Below are 17,453 nucleotides of genomic sequence, written 5' to 3'. Positions count from 1 at the left end.
CTTCTGAGAGAATTCTCACTTCTATTATAATACTTCAGGAGACTGGGAGGAGCCACACAGCCAACTTGTAAGGGCACAAAATATTCTTTACATGCTGCACAATGGTTAAGACCTTGTAATGAGTTTAGGTTCAGCCTCTGTCTCTAGTTTGTCCTGAGAATGTGGGACACCTCTCTGAGCTTCAGGTTCTCCACCTGTGTGAGTCAGGCATAATAATACCTACTTCACAGAAGATTGTGAGGAATACATATGACAACATATGTAAAAGCCGGGCAAAGCTAAACAATACATGTTACTTCTTATAAAAGGATGCAAATTCATCTCTAAAAATACAAAGTCTTTTTAGGAAAAAAGTTACCTCAGCCTGGGGGAAAGGGTGGTTTAAAGAAGCAGGAATTCTGGCTTAGTTTACTGCCTGCTTTTTTTCTGCATCCTGACCTTTAAAAGACAGATTTACATGGATTAATCCAGGTTATTTTTTTAAATGCAAGAGGTTCCTCCCCACACACAATACCCCGAAACTACCGAAGCAGGGCAAAAGTATTCTGAAGGAAAGGAGGGGAAAGAAACCTTAAAAAGTATTAAAAGCTTCAAAAGAAACTGCTGCCTATTTATTTCTTCCCAAAACTTTGAGATGCAAAAACAATAATGTGCAAACTGTAAAGAGCTTAGCCAGATCAGGGTGTTATTACTGAAAGCTGGAACAACCTAAAGACTCCATTTAAAATTAATAGTAATAATAATAAACACCTGTCGGAGGCCCTTCTGAGGAAGGGGGGTGGTATTTGAGGGAAATAAATGGGATTAACCACTTCTGAAACAATTTTTGCCGTATTTCTAAGCCTACAGCAGCTATAGCTGAGTTCGCAAATCTCCTTGGTGTGTCTGCTAAGAAGACACACCAAGTCTTAAGAAACCTAGTGGTTTCTCCCTTAGCGCTGAGTAATTTCAATATCGCAAGCGCTGGTAAAATCATTCCAGGTTGCATGGTCTCTTCCAGCCCTTTTTCAGGACTTTGGAATCCCAGCCAATTCCTAGACAAGGGCCTGTTTCTGCTTGGATGGACTGTGACTGGGGAGAGACTAGGCCCAGCCACCAAGGCACCCAGGGCACACTACTGTGATCCGCTGTAGAGTGGGACCTGTCGTACTCAAGAATGAAGACTCTATCTACTGCCCTCGCGTCTCCTCCGTGTTCTTCCTCCTCTTTGTGGACTGTAAACGAAGGTGTATCTCCTTTCCAGGCCAGAGAGGACGGCGTGCAGCAGCGCCTGGCTCCAAATGACCTCAGCTCCCATTCTGACTGTCCACCTTGGGTCCTCTTTTTACCCTGAAGCAAGCCAAAACCTACATCAATGTCTGGCCATCACACACAGCATTTCCAAGTGCGCGTCCAGAGTCTGTCTATGGGGGCTTGCCCCAGGCTTGGCTTCTCCTATCCAACACGTTCCTACTGGCCGCCCCCTCCCCGCCCCCAGAGCCTCCTGTGTAAACAGAGGCTCTGACTCAGTTGGTCTCTTAGGCACTCAGAGTAGGTTTCCCAATTTAATTGCAAACGCTGAGGTCTGAAGGACTCGCAGGAGGGAAGAACTCAAATGAACCATAATGCCTGAGGATCCCTTGGAGGTTATAAGCTGATAAGCCTCTGTTATAAGACAAAATGGCAAAGTAATTAAAAGTCAGGCCTCCGTGTCGGATGTCTGGGTTTGAATTCTGACCTGGCTTGGTAAAATATGACTTTGGGCAAATTAAAGAAGTGAGGTTGTATATGCCACAACATCAGTGGGGCGTTTGACAAATAACAAGCCACTTGCTAATTATTATGTCAGAATTTTCATGCCCTTTCTTACCTAGCTCTTCAAGGAATTGAAAGATGCAGGAACTGGGCAAGAAGGTACCTATGCAAAGAGGTAGGAAGCGCTAGAATTAAGAAGGCAGAGAAAGACATGAAACCCCCTGCGCCTGCCAGCATATACTTTCATTCAGAAAGCAATTTTTTATTGTCTAGTGCCAGGCACTGAACTAGGTTTCGGAGCGCCGTCGGAACAGCACATGGTTCCTGCATCCAGGAAGCTTGTAGAGCCTCAGGAAGAACCGCAGGGGTCGACTTTATTCACGTTTGTGTCGGGAAAAACTATTGCTAAAGACTTCTCCCGAGTGGTCAGTGAATGAGAAACAATGAATAGCCTTTGCACAAACTGAATCAGGCAGCGCAGCCTCTGCTACTGCACATAATAACAGGAGTTTCGGTCAAGGCCCAAAAGGAAAGTTCCAGAAGTGAGCGCAGACCTTTGGACCTCAGTCTCTACGGAGATCGAGTCACCGTCTATTCAATCCAAGTTTTGATCCACTTGCTGATGATTAGACATCAAATTATGCGATCTGCAAGGAAAAGGAGAGAGAACGATTTTACCGCCGATTTAAGCGTTCTCCTTTTTCCCCTTCGTGGCCGTTTTATTCGGCACTGAAATGCTGTTTAACCTCAGCAAGAGTAGGCGTGGGAAGGTGGCGCTCCTCCCCACAGGACACCAGACGCCCCCCAGCTGCTCAGCGGAAGTGGGCAGAGGCAAGAGGCTAGCGGCTGGACCACTTGTGCTGGAGTGGTAAAAAACTATCATGAATCCATTTACCGAAAGTGTCCATTTCTGAACTCACCCTAAAGAGGACAAACACCGCAAAGTAGTTAAAAGTCAGGCATTCGCGTCGGACGTCTGGGTTTGAATTCTGCCCTGGCTTGGTAAAATATGGCTTTGGACAAATTAAAGTAGGGTTGTGTGCCATAACGTCAGTGGGGGCAAATAATAATCAACAGCTATGATTACTGCCATTTTCACAATATTCAGAAGGTTGTGCAAACTGACAGAAGGGTGCCAGGCATTTTTAAATGTGCTAGATTAACTCAAATAAACCAGCAACAAAGGAGATGAAAAAGGTGTTCATTGTGCATCCTTGGGCCTAGTTGCCACGACAGAGGTGGCTGCAGGCAGCTGCACTCATCTCGGGAGCCTCTGCAGCCCAGGGAGGTGCGTCTAACCACATGACCGTCTGAACCCCTAGAAATGGTCAACTCGCTGAAGAACATTGACCTACTCTTCACTGGGGAAATTGGGCCTTTGGTGGCTCCTCTACATCCAGACCTCTCTAGAGAGGTGAAGGAGGATGTGGTAGGAGAAACGTTATATTCACTGAGAACCTCCTGTGTGGATGAGCACTTAATTCAACATTGTGATTTTTTATGACAATTTTCAAGTGATGCCATCTTCATTTTACAAATGAGAAAGCTCAAGTGTTAAAAATGTAAATTGCTCAAAATTCCATTACATATTTGACTAACTTCAAACCTGTGCTCTTACTATAATAACACATTGCCTACCTCTTAAACCCTGAACTCCCATGAAGGAAGGAAGGCAAGCAGGGAAGGAGGAAGGGAGAGGAGGAGGATAGGAAGGAAAGGAAGAAAACCTTGCCACAGTTACAAGAACCAGTCTCTTGTAGCAGAAATGCATATAGAAGTTATTTAAGTTTTTAAAATTCATGGCTCAAGATTCTTGGGCCAACTTTTTTTTTTTTTGTAAAAGCATAGCTTTATGAGTTACACCGGAGGTGGAAGTGTTGCTGGGGAGAACCTTAGACACCAAAGTTGTGGGCGGACGGCGCAGGCTTGTGTGGGGCTCATTCACCCTGGCTAACAACTTGAGCTGAGGGTTCCCTTATCAAAATCTCATCCAAGCCTGCGAATAGGAGGCTCACACAGTCCCACTTCTGCCTCTCACCCATCCCCAGAAACCGAGAAAAACGTCTGGTTTTTGCACTTAGATAAAGTTTAGCTTTCCTGCCACACTGGCCGAGTTGGACTTTCAGACATCCCTGGGCAAGTGGGAAAACGGGGATGTGGAAGGGGAGGAGAAGCCTAAAGGGTCTCGGTTCCATCCTCTTTCTTGATCAGCGAACTCCAGGCTATATCTGCCCTGTTTGCCTAGGACTTGTAGGGAAACGCGGTAAAGGGAGGCGGTTAGAGAGTTGGATTCTCTCTCTCTCTCCCTCTCTCTCTCTCTCTCTCTCTCTCTCTCTCTCTCTCGCCACCTTGGATTTCGGCTTTTACAGAATTATGCAGGCAGAGTTCTGTAGAAAGAGGTTAGAATCAGGTTTCCATTGGTCCTGATTTGTTTATCATTCTAAACAGTAAAATGCATATAAAACCGGCACCTCCAAACCACAAGCGTGCTTAAGGCGCGATTGTCGGCTTGGAAATGTCACAATGAATAAATGGTGTAATGGACTTTAGCGTTTCGCGCCATAGCTTTTAGCCGGGAAGCTTCCAGGCTGCCCTGCTTAATTTCGGGCTCCGCGTGGTTCCTAATTTTCTTTCTCCCATCCTCTCTCTTAGACTGGAAATGCTTCCCCTGTTTCTTCCGTAGAGGACCGGGAGAGCTTACTGGCGCTCTGCGAACTGGCTGAAAAGAAACACCGAGTCACTGGTACAGACTCTTGGTCGCAGAACTTGGCTTTCCGCTATTGGTCCTCCAGAACCGCTTGAGACAACTGGCCCCAGCTGGCGCATCAGACCGCAGTGAGGAATGCCGCGGGGCGGGTGGCGAAGGCCGGGTCTGCCCGCCAGTGGATTCCCGGGTGTCCCGCGTGGAGCAGGCTTGCCCAGCTGGGAAGCCCATCAAACCTCAGTCTTGGCCCACAGTGTGAGAGACACCAGTGGATCCCAGACGGAGGCCCTCGCCCGCTTTTGGCGACCTCCGCTGGCGTGAATAAAAGCACCCCTCTCTTACCCTCAGAAACTGTGGGTAGCAAGGTCTAAAACGGAGTCTGGGACCGGTAACTCCCAAGGTGAGCCCGTATACAGCTCTGCCATCTCTGAGGAGTTATGCAGATTCTGAGCAGGGCAAGTTTGTAGAAAGAACCTCTAGAAGCAATCTCCTAAAGTCTTTTTCCAGACTAATATTTATAATGGTTACACGGGATGGGCAAAAATCCAAAGACACGGTCTCCTAACCCTGAACCAAGTGTGACATCCACAGTTTCAGAGTGGTTTTAGCTGAGATTCCACCTTCAGGGATCGAAGGAGTCGCCACCAGAATTCTGCCAGAATCTGCACCTTCTTATGATCGCGAAAGTCTCCCCATTCTCCACCGCCTCCTACAGTCCTATGGCCCACTGTACCCTTGGCGCTGGTGCCCTGGAGGTGGGCAGTGAGGGCCGCGGGCCGGGGAAAGCTCGGGTCCGCAAGAGCAGGGCTCTGTTACTGCGCCTGCAGGCTGCCCGGGAGTCCTGGATGCGCCTCCTTTGACCGCGTTTTCTCCCAGGCTCCAGCTGTGCCTCGCCCCGGTCTCCACAGGTCTGACCCAGGCGAGTCCCTAGAAGGCGGGCGGGAGGAGCCGTAGCAGGCGCAGTTTCGGGAATCCGAGTTTCCGGAGATGGCCTGACACCACAGAACCTCCAGGTTAAGTTCTCTCAAACGTGTGGTTACTCACCCCGAGGAGCTCAGAGGCAAAGGGTTCAATAGTCAAGTTGGTGGGGACTTTCCCTACTTAAATTTATAATTTGCTAATTCGGATCTATTGCTTTTAAATATTGAGTTCCAGAGACCTCTGTCAATGCAGGCTTAATTTCATCCCACTGATGAAGGATGTTTATAAACGGCGCCTGCAGTGCGAGCTGAGTGTGAAAATATCAGTTTTATGCCTTTTGATAAGAATTACCGAGGCGGAAGCCTTATTAGACGATTACAAATTTCGCAGCTGCTCGCAGCCCAATTAGGCAGCTCTTCGGGTGAGTGGAAGCTGTGGGGGTCAGGGCGGGTTGGTGTTCCCTCTCTCCAGCCCCGGACCTCCAATCAAGGCCTGGCTCCACGGGATCTAGACCCCTTCCCTGCCCCCATCGGTTTTTAGGGAGATACACTCAAGTCTTCCCTTGAGCAGGAGAGGCACAGCCTGGGACAGGACGCACTCCGAAGTCTCTCAGGCTGTCTTTTCCATGGGCTTGCAAAAAGCCCTGTGGTCCGCGGACGTTGGTAGACACTTTGGGTGGGCCTGCGGTCTCTGATTTTCAAATTTTCAATTTAGTAGGTAGGAACTGTCACGACGCAAGCGATTGCTTTTCCACCTGTGGACACACAAGATGATTTTTTTTTTTTATCAGAGTCTTCGTTCAAAATTGGAATCAACTGGAGGTTGGGCTAAAAACCCTCTTTACTAAGACCAAACAAACAAACAAAAAACTCTTTTGATTGTTAGCCCAAGCACCCCTGTAAAGTAGCAAGATAACTTTTCCATTGCCACAGCCGAGGACGAGCGTGGGTAAGAGGCGTGACGCGAGCTCCAGGGAACCGGGCCACCATGAAGAAGCTATACCTTCCTACGCCCACCCTTGACAAAAGGTCAGAAGGTCGTTGGACCCAGACCGACAGGACGATCAGCCCTGGGATTCATAGCAAACACATTCCCCTCTTCTTGCACACTCGACCCCCAGCCAAAGGCTTATACCGCCCAGGACATAGAAATTGACTCACCGCCCAGAGGCTTATAGCTCAAGGAGGGGTGCGCGCAGCTGCATCCTGGGACAGGTCAGCATCCCACAGGGCGCCTGGAGTAAAGCGAGGCCAGACCAATCTTTCAGGTCTTCTGCTCCTGTCTGACGACCATTCTTCTTCCCCAAGCCCAGAAACCTCTAACAATGAATCATTTTCTCCACTTATGCAGAGATAGACGCTCTTAGATCAAGGTTAGTATTTTGAAAACCTGATTGAGAGCCGCCTGATTAGGCGAGGGTGGGTGGAAAGACCGCATAAATGCCCGCACCCCCGCCCTGATTCCCTAACACAGCTCTAGCTCTCTCTGGATCTCCAAATGACCCGCGCGATAAATTCTCCTCGATAGTAGCCAGACAGTACTCCAGATTCACTTTAAACCCTAACACACACACACACACACACACACACACACACACACACACACACACAAACTGTAATTAAATATCCAAACTGGACCTTTATGTTTAATTCCACTTTCAACGAAATGCTGCTCTATACATGACCTGATGGCGCCAATGTTCTGCACGACTCTGACTTTCCATCCGGAAGAGCGGTCTCCAGAACGATGCTATTTCATGGAAAATGCATTATGTGAATTTCTCCACCACCCCCAATACCGATTTCTGCATTTGATGAAAAACACAAGTCTTTCTGATTCCCACGCACAAGTTAGCTTTTTGAAAAGTCAGTCCACCCCAATCTTTCAATTTTCTAAGAGGGCACAGATCAATTATAGCGTCCTCCTCCCTTCGCTCAGTAAATTTAAACGAGATCTCCCAGAGAGGACCGGCAGGGGGATGGCTAATATTAACTTGTGTGCAGTTGCGCGAAAAGAAAAACAATGGCGATAGGAAAATGCTCTGAAGACTGTAGTGTTTATGGGAGAAAAATGCAATGGAGGAAAAACTAAACTTGTAGTGGTAACTCGGTCCCAGACTCTTACACAGGCTCACTTCATCACAGGAAAGGCTATCTATCTCCTCCGCTAGCCGGCTGGAGCCGGGGTCTGGGCAAGATCATTTCGATCTTTTTCTTCTATACAAATAAGGCAAGGAGATAAGATATGTGTGTGTGCGTGTGTGTGTTTTACATATATATTTCCATCTAATTAAAGCAAAATCCTATGATTCTGTTAAAGGCCTTTAAAAAATAGACTCCTAGATCTTCTTAGTTTCAGAAGTTTGTTTAGTTTTTTTAAATGGAAACAAAAATCATTAAAAAATAATCTTTTAACTAAATTTGTCTTTATACACTAAATAATGAAATAAAGTTTATACCACAAAGAGTCTGTTTAAACAAACACACCTTCCAATCTTAATCAAAATTACGGTACCCTGAGTACCTCCCTCCGCCGCTCCCCCGCCCCGCAGTCAGAACTTGAGGCAGCAGACAAGGCTGCTCCGGCTTATATTTTGTCTAGGAGATGAAAGAGCAATGCTCATTAGCAACATACTTTTGTCTTTCTTGTAGCCTTGATTTCAAATCTAGTCGCAAATCATAAGCTTTTGTGTTGCTCAGATGTTCCTTCTTTATCTTAATGAGAAAACTTTTCGGAAAGGGAACGCGAACTGCTAGATAAGTCAGCCCCCAGGCTGACAGGAGCGGTGGCGTTCCTCGGCTACACCGGAGAGCTGCGAGTTTCAAGAGAATGACTAAAACTTTCAAGTCACCCAGACCTCCGCTTCCCCTTCTGCTTGCTGCAGAAAGAGATGTAACCTGAATCTTTGTTTAGGTTTGGGTTGGGGAGCGAGAATTTAAAAGTTATGGCAAATGCAGACGTAGATTTTTTAAAGTCAAGTTAACAGGACATCCCCCATTTTTTTTTCTTTAGTACTAAACCTGAAGTCAGTTGGCGTGTTCTGATAAAGATTTTAACATGTAGAGAAGGCGGGTTTTCCTGAAAGAGGTGAAGCAATTTCTCCAGGAAAAGACGCCCCCTTCCTTTATATTAGGTTCCACCCTCTGGAAAACAAAACGTTTTTTCTTTTCCTGGAGGGACAGCTCAGTGAAGCTGGGAAAGGAATTTTAAGAACGGTTCATCAGAAAGTGGTCAGGCCACAGCGGCCTTTTTGGACGAAGACACACTTGTAGCATTATCCTTCTCGGCATCAGCTTTTATTAGTGGATCGGGGCGGGGGAGGGGGGAGATCGGCAGACACGGACAGCCTCTGACCCTCTGGAGTTGGTATGTGATAAGCAGCCCTAGCAGTGCCATGTATTGGAAGAACGATCAGATGTTTGTATGTAAACTAGTAGCAAAGGACGTGCCAAAGCTGGCAGTTCCCCCTGAGAAGGTGAGCGAGCCGACGCCTGGCGAGACCAGCTGAATCGCAGTGTCCTTGAAACTCGAGTTGTTTGGGCTCCTAAACAAGGTTCAGAAACTACCTGTAAAGGCCTCATCTTCAGACCTGGCAATTTTTTTTTTTAATTACGTAGTAGCGTTAGTCAGTAATCATTGCGCTCCCTCCCCAAAAGCTCACTTAACCTGAGACATGGAGACTGTAATTTGGGAGATGAAGCCTCGAGCCTAAGGCGCTCTCAGGTCCATGTGAGTCGTGCTTTTGTTCTATTTGCTGTGGTGATCGTGGCGGTCCGGGAGAGTGGGTCGGGAGGACTGGGCGGCTGTCGGGTGGAACCGGAGACCCAGCTCGTTTCGCTCGGCTGCCCGCGGACACTTGCCTGCCCTGAGGCACACCTCCCTCTGCGGGGCTCCAGAAAGGCCTCCGGGATCCCTGGGCTTGCCGGGAGAGCCATTTTACCTAAAATGCCAAAAGAAAACCGCAGGGCACAAAACGAGTCACGCGGTTTGTCTGAGTAGACTGGGGAAGCTGACAAGCTCTCACCTCACTCGGGAGGCAGGACCTGTGGGTATTCGGTGTTTTAAGTTTGAAATCATCTGCAGCCCGTCTGAGGGCCTCAGCAGGACGCGCGCAGGGCGCCCCTGACTATTTCTTTGCTCCGAAGCCGGTTGGGGACACCAGGCGAACGCGGAGCTGTTCTGCTTAAACGTCCTTTGTGTGTGAGGACGCGGCCTCAGTGCAGCTACGCTGGGTCCCGCGTAGGGAGAGCACCCCAGAAAGGGAGGGTCTTGGCCGAGGGTCCGGGAGGCCCCCAGGTTGGTATCTTGCCTGGTGCTTCCAGAGGGAGGGAGAAGGGGAGGCGAACAGTCAGAAATGCAGAAGTGCGAGCCGCTTGAGTTCGGGGGACCCACCCGACCCCGAGCTAGAGTTTTTGGAAACGAAAGCGGTCTAAGCCCAGAGACGCTGCGTTTTCGTTTAAGAACAAAACTCCAGCAAATACTTGGAAACACTTGAGTAACGCGCGTTGTTTCTTTAAAACATTTTGTCAGAGGTTGGGTGAGTTCTTTTAATGGCACAAATTAAATTCAGCTGGATATCTTCCATTATTCTTCCCGCTTTTTGCGCTGGTTAAAAATAATCCTTTAGTAGCTCAAATGTTGACTTACTGAGCAATAAGTGGCAATTTACACCTTAAAGAAACGAGTGTAAATCACTCGCGACTCTAATTGCTGTAAGTTTACGAAAGAGCTGCTGGCTCGGTTTAATCTGAAGCATTTTCATTCAAATTGTCATCAGAACAAACACCAGGCTTCTTAAATCCCGCTGTAATTAGCTTTCAAGTATCCTATTAAACCTCTTCACCTTTCGGCTATCCTATTCAAAAAGCCCCCTTTTAAAAATATATATGTGTCTTGCTCTTTTAATTGAGGTTATTAAAGAAATCAAGTTTCTTCTCCCACCCCCTCCTCAATCCTCTTTTCTTCTCTCGCACTCCGCCTCCCACTGCCCCGCACCCCCTTTAGCCCGGTGTTCCCCGCTCCGCTATGATTGACGTCTGGAAAGAAAGCGCTTTGTGAGGGGATGATTGTTATTAACTTGTTATCCCCGGCGGGGGGGCGGGGAACCGACGTACCCGGGTGAGCGCCGGGGACCCGGAGCCCGGGGAGCGCGGGACGAGCTACCGGCGCTCGGGTGGCGGCCGCCAGCGGCCAGCGAAGGAGGCTGCGCGCCAGCCAGCCCGCGGCGCCCGGGCTCAGGCGCCGTTACGGCTGCACGCGCTGCCCCGCACTCTGAGGGCCTTCATTAGCTCGCTCCCCGCGCGGAGGCTGGGGCGCGCAGCACGCTCGGAACTTCTGATCTGTTTCTCCATACTTTCTCCCCCTCCTACTCCGCAGTGCCAGGGGCTCATGTCAGAGGAGTGCGGGCGGACTACAGCCCTGGCGGCCGGGAGGACTCGGAAAGGCGCCGGGGAAGAGGGACTGGTGAGTGCGGAGGGACTCGCGTGCTGGCAAGACTGGCCGTGGGGAGGCAGCGCAGGACGAAGGGCCGCTGTCCCCGCGCTCCTTCCAGGGCCCATCTGGCCCCTCCTGCAGCAGACAGAGGACGGGGCGGGGAGGGTCAGGGTGGGGTGGGAAGCTTAGCTGGCCCGCGAGGAGGGCAGGGCCGCAAGACTCCTGGGGTCCGAATAGGTCAGGGGTCGGCAGCCCCGGCGGGTGCGTGGCCAGAGCTTGGACTCGGGGAAGAGGGCAAGAATCGTGACCTCAAGAAGCTGGGGGTGGGGTGGGGTGGCAGGGGGAAGGGAGGGGAGGCGGTGGGGGCGCCCTTGTGGGTAGGTGGAATGCGAAGGGGAGGAGGGGTCTAGAACCGCCTGCGCCTCGCGGTTTCCTGCAGGTGAGCCCCGAGGGCGCGGGGGACGAGGACTCGTGCTCCTCCTCGGCCCCGCTGTCCCCGTCGTCCTCGCCCCGGTCCATGGCATCGGGCTCCGGCTGCCCTCCTGGCAAGTGTGTGTGCAACAGTTGCGGCCTGGAGATCGTGGACAAATACCTTCTCAAGGTAGGATAGGGCCTCGGGTGCGAGGCCCAAGGGGAGCGGGCGTAGCGTGGGAGCTCTGGGAAAAGAGTAATGCTCCTCCCACCAACCTTTCCGTTCAAGTTCTGGGTGGAGGTTATAGGCTTTCGCAGAAAATCAGCCCAGTTTAGGGAAACTCATGCGGTGGGATAAAGTGAGAAGAAATCCCAGACTCTTCTACGTGGTTGCAAAACAGCTAATGTGTGACACATCCTGATCTGGACGCGCCGGATGTGTGTGGATGCGCTGGAGTCAGCCACCGGCTTGTAGTGGAAGGGAAGTGGAAAAACCCTTATCCATTCTGAGACAGAAACCTGCTTAGTTATTTTTTACCCAGCCCCGGATTATTCCTTTCTTAAACATCTTTGTTCCCTCTAAATGGACTGTGGTCTCTCCACCCCAGTGACGCCCACGCCCATGACTGCTTAGAAGAATTTTAAGTTGGTATGTATTAACTGATTCCCTTTTGCAGTGTCTCTTTTGGTGAAAGCCACTGTAAAGTAGCTTAAAGGATCTTTTCTGGACAAATTTTAAAAATACAGTCCTATGTTTTTTACAGTTACCTGAGGCTTTTCCAAAGTGAAAGTTTATAGATGCATTTAAATGAAAACCATTTCAATATCTTCCTGCTTTTACTAAGGTTTAATACTTCTAGGCCACTCAATGCTGTTCTTACGTCATCTCGAGTGCTTGGGGAGAAAATGGAAATTGATATAAAGTTAGACACACACAGCCTGGGAAGAAGTGTTTCAAGTGTGGTTTGAGAGTTGATTGTCTTAATTTGTTTTACTTTTCTCTTAAAATATTGTGGGGGAATCTTGGAGTAGAAATTTTGGCAGGCCACAGTTATCCACCTCAGTGCAGATCATGGTCCCATGTGTCTTAATCAGAATATCATGGGGTTTCAACTTAAATAGCTTTTTAAAACCACTATTTAAAATAATGGTCTCTCCTACACTGAATTAGTAGCAAACCAGTTCACTTTCTATTCTCTTCCCCACCCTGCTTAGGTTTTCAAAAGGATTAATTATGGAGAGTATGTGTTCAAAATTCATGTTAGTGGGTTTCTTTAAGTTTCTACCTCAACATACAAAGCTTCTTCATCTGTAAAATGGGAATGCTACCCTATAGATAAAACCTAGAGAAAATACCAAAAGAAGTTTGGTAAAAAGATTTAAAAATGACTAATCTTACTTGGTGGTTGATTCTTAAAGCTGGCAATTTAACATTGGCTTTCTCTTTAAATCTGCATTCTTAAGATTCCACTTTCAATGTTTCTAAAACTGAACCTTTTGGATATTGCAAAATCATCTTTTGGGTTAAAACTAGCATCCTATTTTTAATGAGCCCTCTCAATAATTACCGTAATCTTTAAGAATGTTTCTGAGTAGACCTATGAAGGCTCTAACACTTCACAGCAGAGAAGATATAGAAGGGTTATGATGAAGTGACATTTAACACACCCTCTGAAATCTAGATAAGAGTTTCTAGTGTTAATCTTGTATGCATTTATATATTATATATCTTTATATTGTATAAAAATCTAAGTTGGGTTACATAAAGCTTTCCTTTGTAATAGGGCAGGAGTCCTCCCAATGAAGCCTTCCATGTACAGTATTATTGTACCACTTCTTGTATTCTTTAGTGTGTAAGTTCTAACTAAAGTTTGGTACTATATGATTGACAAAAACTGAATTATTAACCTTTATTTTCCATTTTGAGTACTTCCTGTGGATAAGTTTGAGTTTAACTTGAGTCACTGATTTTAAAAAAAAAGTTAGACCTAGTATAGAAATATTATTTTAGGGTGTAACTAATATAGAAAAACACTATCTTGTGAGGCAAATAAAATGGAGTCAGAACAGAAAACTGACAGTAGTTAGATGCATTGATTACCTTTTCCAATAACTTCAGTGCTCTGTCCTTTGCGTAGTTTTTCTGGCTTGGTCCAAGTTATACGTTTAGACATACACAGATTAGATCAATAGTAGGTTTATAGTCTCCAGAATCTCCTCTCTTCACCTTACTTTACTCCCTGGCAAAGAAATAGAAGATAAAGAGACATTTTAGGAGGGAAGTGAACTTTGAAAAAAGGTGACAACCAGGTCTGGCTTTAGGAGGGAGTAAGAGAGAGGCCATGGCTCTTCCCCTAAAGCCTGGCTTTAAAAACAAAACAAAAAATCCTGGGTAAGATTGAAATACAGAAGGCCCTAAACAGTGGAATTTTAAAGGAAGCCTGTTTTTCTAAACTTTATACTGGTTGGTCCCATTTTAGGAAAACAATATAAGGAAAATGCTTTTTTATTTCCAAGACAGTATTCAACATTGTTAATATTATTTATTCCGGTTTCCTCAGATTTCTTTCTGTTTTCATTGTTATTTTAAATATTGTCTATAGTGAGCATGTAAGTTCTAAGTTCTTGTAAAGACCAAAACTTTTTGAATGTCATCAAAATGAGACTCTTCATTAATGCTTTGGAAAGAGACACATAACTGTAATTAGAAGTCAGTAAAACTTTCAGCTTCGAAGTACCTTTTATATATCACAGAAAAACATGTTGGACAGTAGTTCTAATTTGGTAGACACATAGTCTTTATTATGTAATAGTTGAGCAAAAGCCATATCTCACAGTCATTTACTTTCCTATTTTAGTCATTGGATCCATTTTTAGGGTGTAATTGGTGTTTTTGTATGTTATTGTTCTTTTACATGAAATTCAGTTAAGCATAAATCAGGTTCTTGTGTCCACTTAACAAGAGCAAACTTTGGGAGCCTGCATTGCATGCAAGCCAGTTCTATCTAATACACATCTTCATACTCCAGGGCTAAAGTTGTAGCACTTATAATATAATGGCAACAGTTAAAGTGAGAGTAATTATGAGTTGTTCCCTGGATTGACAATATTTCATGTTCCTATTTAGAAAGTATAAAATACTGGCCTTATTAAACACCATCTTATGTTTTACTACTTGAAGTGTTAAGTGGAAAACAATGCTTGGGTGCTTTTTTAGAACCACTTATGATTAGATTTATTTTTTTCTCCTATAGCCAAATCAGTAAGCAGTTTTACCAATGTACTTTACTACTTACTGCTATTGTTTCTGTTCAGCTGTTTAATATTAGAAGAGAGCCCGGGCTTCTGCTACATCAGCATTTAAATTTATCTGAGCAATTTCTGTCCTGTATAGGTAACTATCTTACAAACCTGCGTTTTCACTTTCTTTATTGCTCTGTTTAGGGGGTATACAGTTTATAATTGTTTAGCCAAAAAATAGGTTGAAAGAGTATGGGTTTTGTCTTCTTTAACCACAAGGTTTCATGCTGGGAAGAACTTGGTAAAATATAACAAAAAAGCCTGTATGTAGGACTTTAAAGTAACCAAACTATTCCCTGTGTTCATAAAGGTTCCATTTAAGAAAGAAAGAAAAAGCAACCTGAATTCTTCAAAGGAATAGAAAATATTATAAACACAAAATGTGGCATATATTAGTATAAATTTTTGGTTGAGGTCTAAAAGATAATATATCCAGATACATGTTTACAAAAATGACACCTTTTGGATGAAAATGTTCAGAGCATGTGTTAATATACTAAGGGGCCAGTTTTTTAAATTGCCCAATACACAAAACCAGTGAATGCTTTTCTTAAATATGGTATTACAATGGCTTCTCTTCCCTTCACAGGTGAATGACCTATGCTGGCATGTCCGGTGTCTCTCCTGCAGTGTTTGCAGAACCTCCTTAGGAAGGCACACCAGCTGTTATATTAAAGACAAAGACATTTTCTGCAAACTTGATTATTTCAGGTATGCTATGAAGCTTTTTCTTAGTAGATACTTGAAGAAATTATTATGCAAAGAGACTTTTTTAATAGGCTTTTTCTTGTTCAGTTTTATTTAATGAAGCCCAGTTTTTCTTATTTAAGAGATTTCAAAATGAGGGTGCTTTCCTGTTTGAGATATAATGTGTATAAATAAGCATGTTTATCCTTTTTGGGAATTCAGTAGACAAAAGTTAATTTTAAGTAATACTTTCACTTTGGGGAGTGAAAGTTTGAGGCATTACAAACAGGGAATCTGTTTTGCTGTACATAGGTATAAAGTATGAAAAACAAGATGACTTATGACAACGCCCCTGTTTGGTGGGAATGGTTAGATGAACTAAAATCATTATGGGGGAGAAAAATCAAGATTTTGTTATGCTTTTACCAGTTTACCACAGAATGATCCCTACTTATAAACCTATAAAATTCTAAGGGTTTGGACACCATGATAAACCATAGTATTCAGAAGAATTGACCATTCTGGTATAAATACACCAAATCTAATTCTGCCTCAAACTGTTTCTTTTGTCCGATCTTCAGTTTCTGAAATTAGATGAGATATCACATTTTCTGTGTGTGATCTCTGTGTAGTTTAAATTTAAGGTTTCTTCCAAGGTATAATTCTGTATGAACAGTTGTGTAGATATTAAAATAATTATCAAGAATGACTTTTAAAAATTACAACATATTTTATTTACTTTTCTAAAAGAAGAAAAATGTTCATTGTAAAATGGGGAAATTAATACTATATGATAAAGGCTGTAATACTAACTATGTTTATACTCCATTTCAAAAAATGATTTCAAAGTGTTTAGTGATTAATTTGAATAAAAACTGCTAGGTAATTTAAAGTAACTTATGAGACCCGGAGTCTTTTATAAAATCACAGAATTTTATAATTACCAAAAAGGCATATTTCTCAGCAGGTTTACTTTTTATTACTTCAATATTGGTAATAATTTGCTTCCTCATTCACTTGGGATAGGCTAATCTTAATTTTTTGTAGCAACTTAAAGCTCTTTGAAAGGTTTGATTTCAAAGATTCGACAAGTGAAAGTCTAGTTCTTTAGGATTTTTTAACTCCTTGCTCCATGTTATATTATATTCTGAAATTTATCTTTAGGATTCTATTTTTCAGAGTAACTAAAAAAACGAAGTGGTAATAGCTTTAAAGATCTATGTATCAATAAATAGACACTGACTAATCTAGTGTGATTTGGGCATACAGGGCCACGACTGTGATTGTGATAGGAGACATGACAAAGAGTTCCAGTCACTCAGGCTGTAAGAAGTAAAGAACTATTTACATATAGCTTTGATATTTTAAGATTGACCTGCATTTAATGTCCAGTTAGGACTCTGAAAATTTAGAAAATATTTCCTTCCTCCTATGGATAGCAATACAATAGCTTTTTCACCAAAAGAGAGATTCTGACTTTTCCTTTCTCACTCACCAGGGTGAAGAATTTCTGTTATATACATTTTTGGATAATTTCAACATTAAATATTTACATATTTTAACATCCTAAAATGATATTTAAATCATTTTCTAATTTTCTTAACTTGGTTTTAAGAGTCATTATTTATATCTTCAGTTTTTCAGTATAAGTATCTTCAGCATACTTTTGCACTTTTAGATTTTCAGTCTGGAGGGTGTGTGTGTTTATCTTGATTCTTCAAGTAAATTTATAAATGCACTGATATTTGATACAACCAAAGGGATTTTAAAACTCGTTTTAAAAGAAAACTTCAATCTTCTTTTAGAGGAACAGAGAAAAGGTCTTATTTTTATAAACAGGTTTGAGTTGTGACCCTATCTCATCTTGATTGCTTATTATATTGACTTTTAGAAAAATAATTGATTCTTGTTTCATTCTCACAATATTTAAATACTTAGGTTATTTCAATGGGGTAACATAATGTGCTGGTTTAATATTCAACAGATGAATATCTCACCAGGCATTAAAATATTTACCTTCCACACCTCTATTTAATGTAGAAGGTATGGAACTCGCTGCTCTCGATGTGGGAGACACATCCATTCTACTGACTGGGTCCGGAGAGCCAAGGGGAATGTCTATCACTTGGCGTGCTTTGCCTGCTTTTCCTGCAAAAGGCAACTTTCCACAGGAGAGGAGTTTGCTTTGGTGGAAGAGAAAGTCCTCTGCAGAGTGCATTATGACTGCATGCTGGATAATTTAAAAAGAGAAGTAGAAAATGGT

General features: G+C 44.3%; 1 protein-coding gene and 1 long non-coding RNA gene across 9 annotated transcripts in view; one reads left to right on the top strand and one right to left on the bottom strand.

The window, feature by feature from the left end:
- Window positions 1-4,961: 4,961 nt before the first annotated feature.
- Window positions 4,962-8,130, bottom strand: LOC103892324 (uncharacterized). The gene is made up of 4 exons (XR_008514320.2): window positions 7,994-8,130; window positions 7,044-7,108; window positions 6,520-6,593; window positions 4,962-6,113 (listed from the first exon to the last, which is right to left on the bottom strand). It is a non-coding gene; the product is annotated as an uncharacterized LOC103892324 (long non-coding RNA).
- LHX8 (LIM homeobox 8) overlaps window positions 8,013-17,453 on the top strand; it is a 27,328-nt gene continuing 17,887 nt past the window's right edge. For 2 of the 8 annotated variants that reach the window (XM_063711825.1, XM_063711816.1), the window contains exons 1-5: window positions 8,013-9,088; window positions 10,736-10,822; window positions 11,232-11,393; window positions 15,093-15,214; window positions 17,231-17,451. In XM_063711825.1, coding sequence (XP_063567895.1) covers window positions 10,748-10,822; window positions 11,232-11,393; window positions 15,093-15,214; window positions 17,231-17,451 — 580 coding nt within the window. In that variant the 5' untranslated portion in view covers window positions 8,013-9,088; window positions 10,736-10,747. Of the gene's footprint in view, window positions 10,414-10,463; window positions 10,823-11,231; window positions 11,394-15,092; window positions 15,215-17,230; window positions 17,452-17,453 lie in introns of those variants that run through there. The other 6 variants (XM_063711828.1, XM_063711813.1, XM_063711824.1 and 3 more) reach the window with 4 other exon arrangements.

This window comes from Pongo abelii, chromosome 1 (genome assembly GCF_028885655.2).
Source record: "Pongo abelii isolate AG06213 chromosome 1, NHGRI_mPonAbe1-v2.0_pri, whole genome shotgun sequence".
In the NCBI taxonomy this organism is placed as follows: domain Eukaryota; kingdom Metazoa; phylum Chordata; class Mammalia; order Primates; family Hominidae; genus Pongo; species Pongo abelii.
This window is presented reverse-complemented; position numbering and strand designations above follow the sequence as displayed.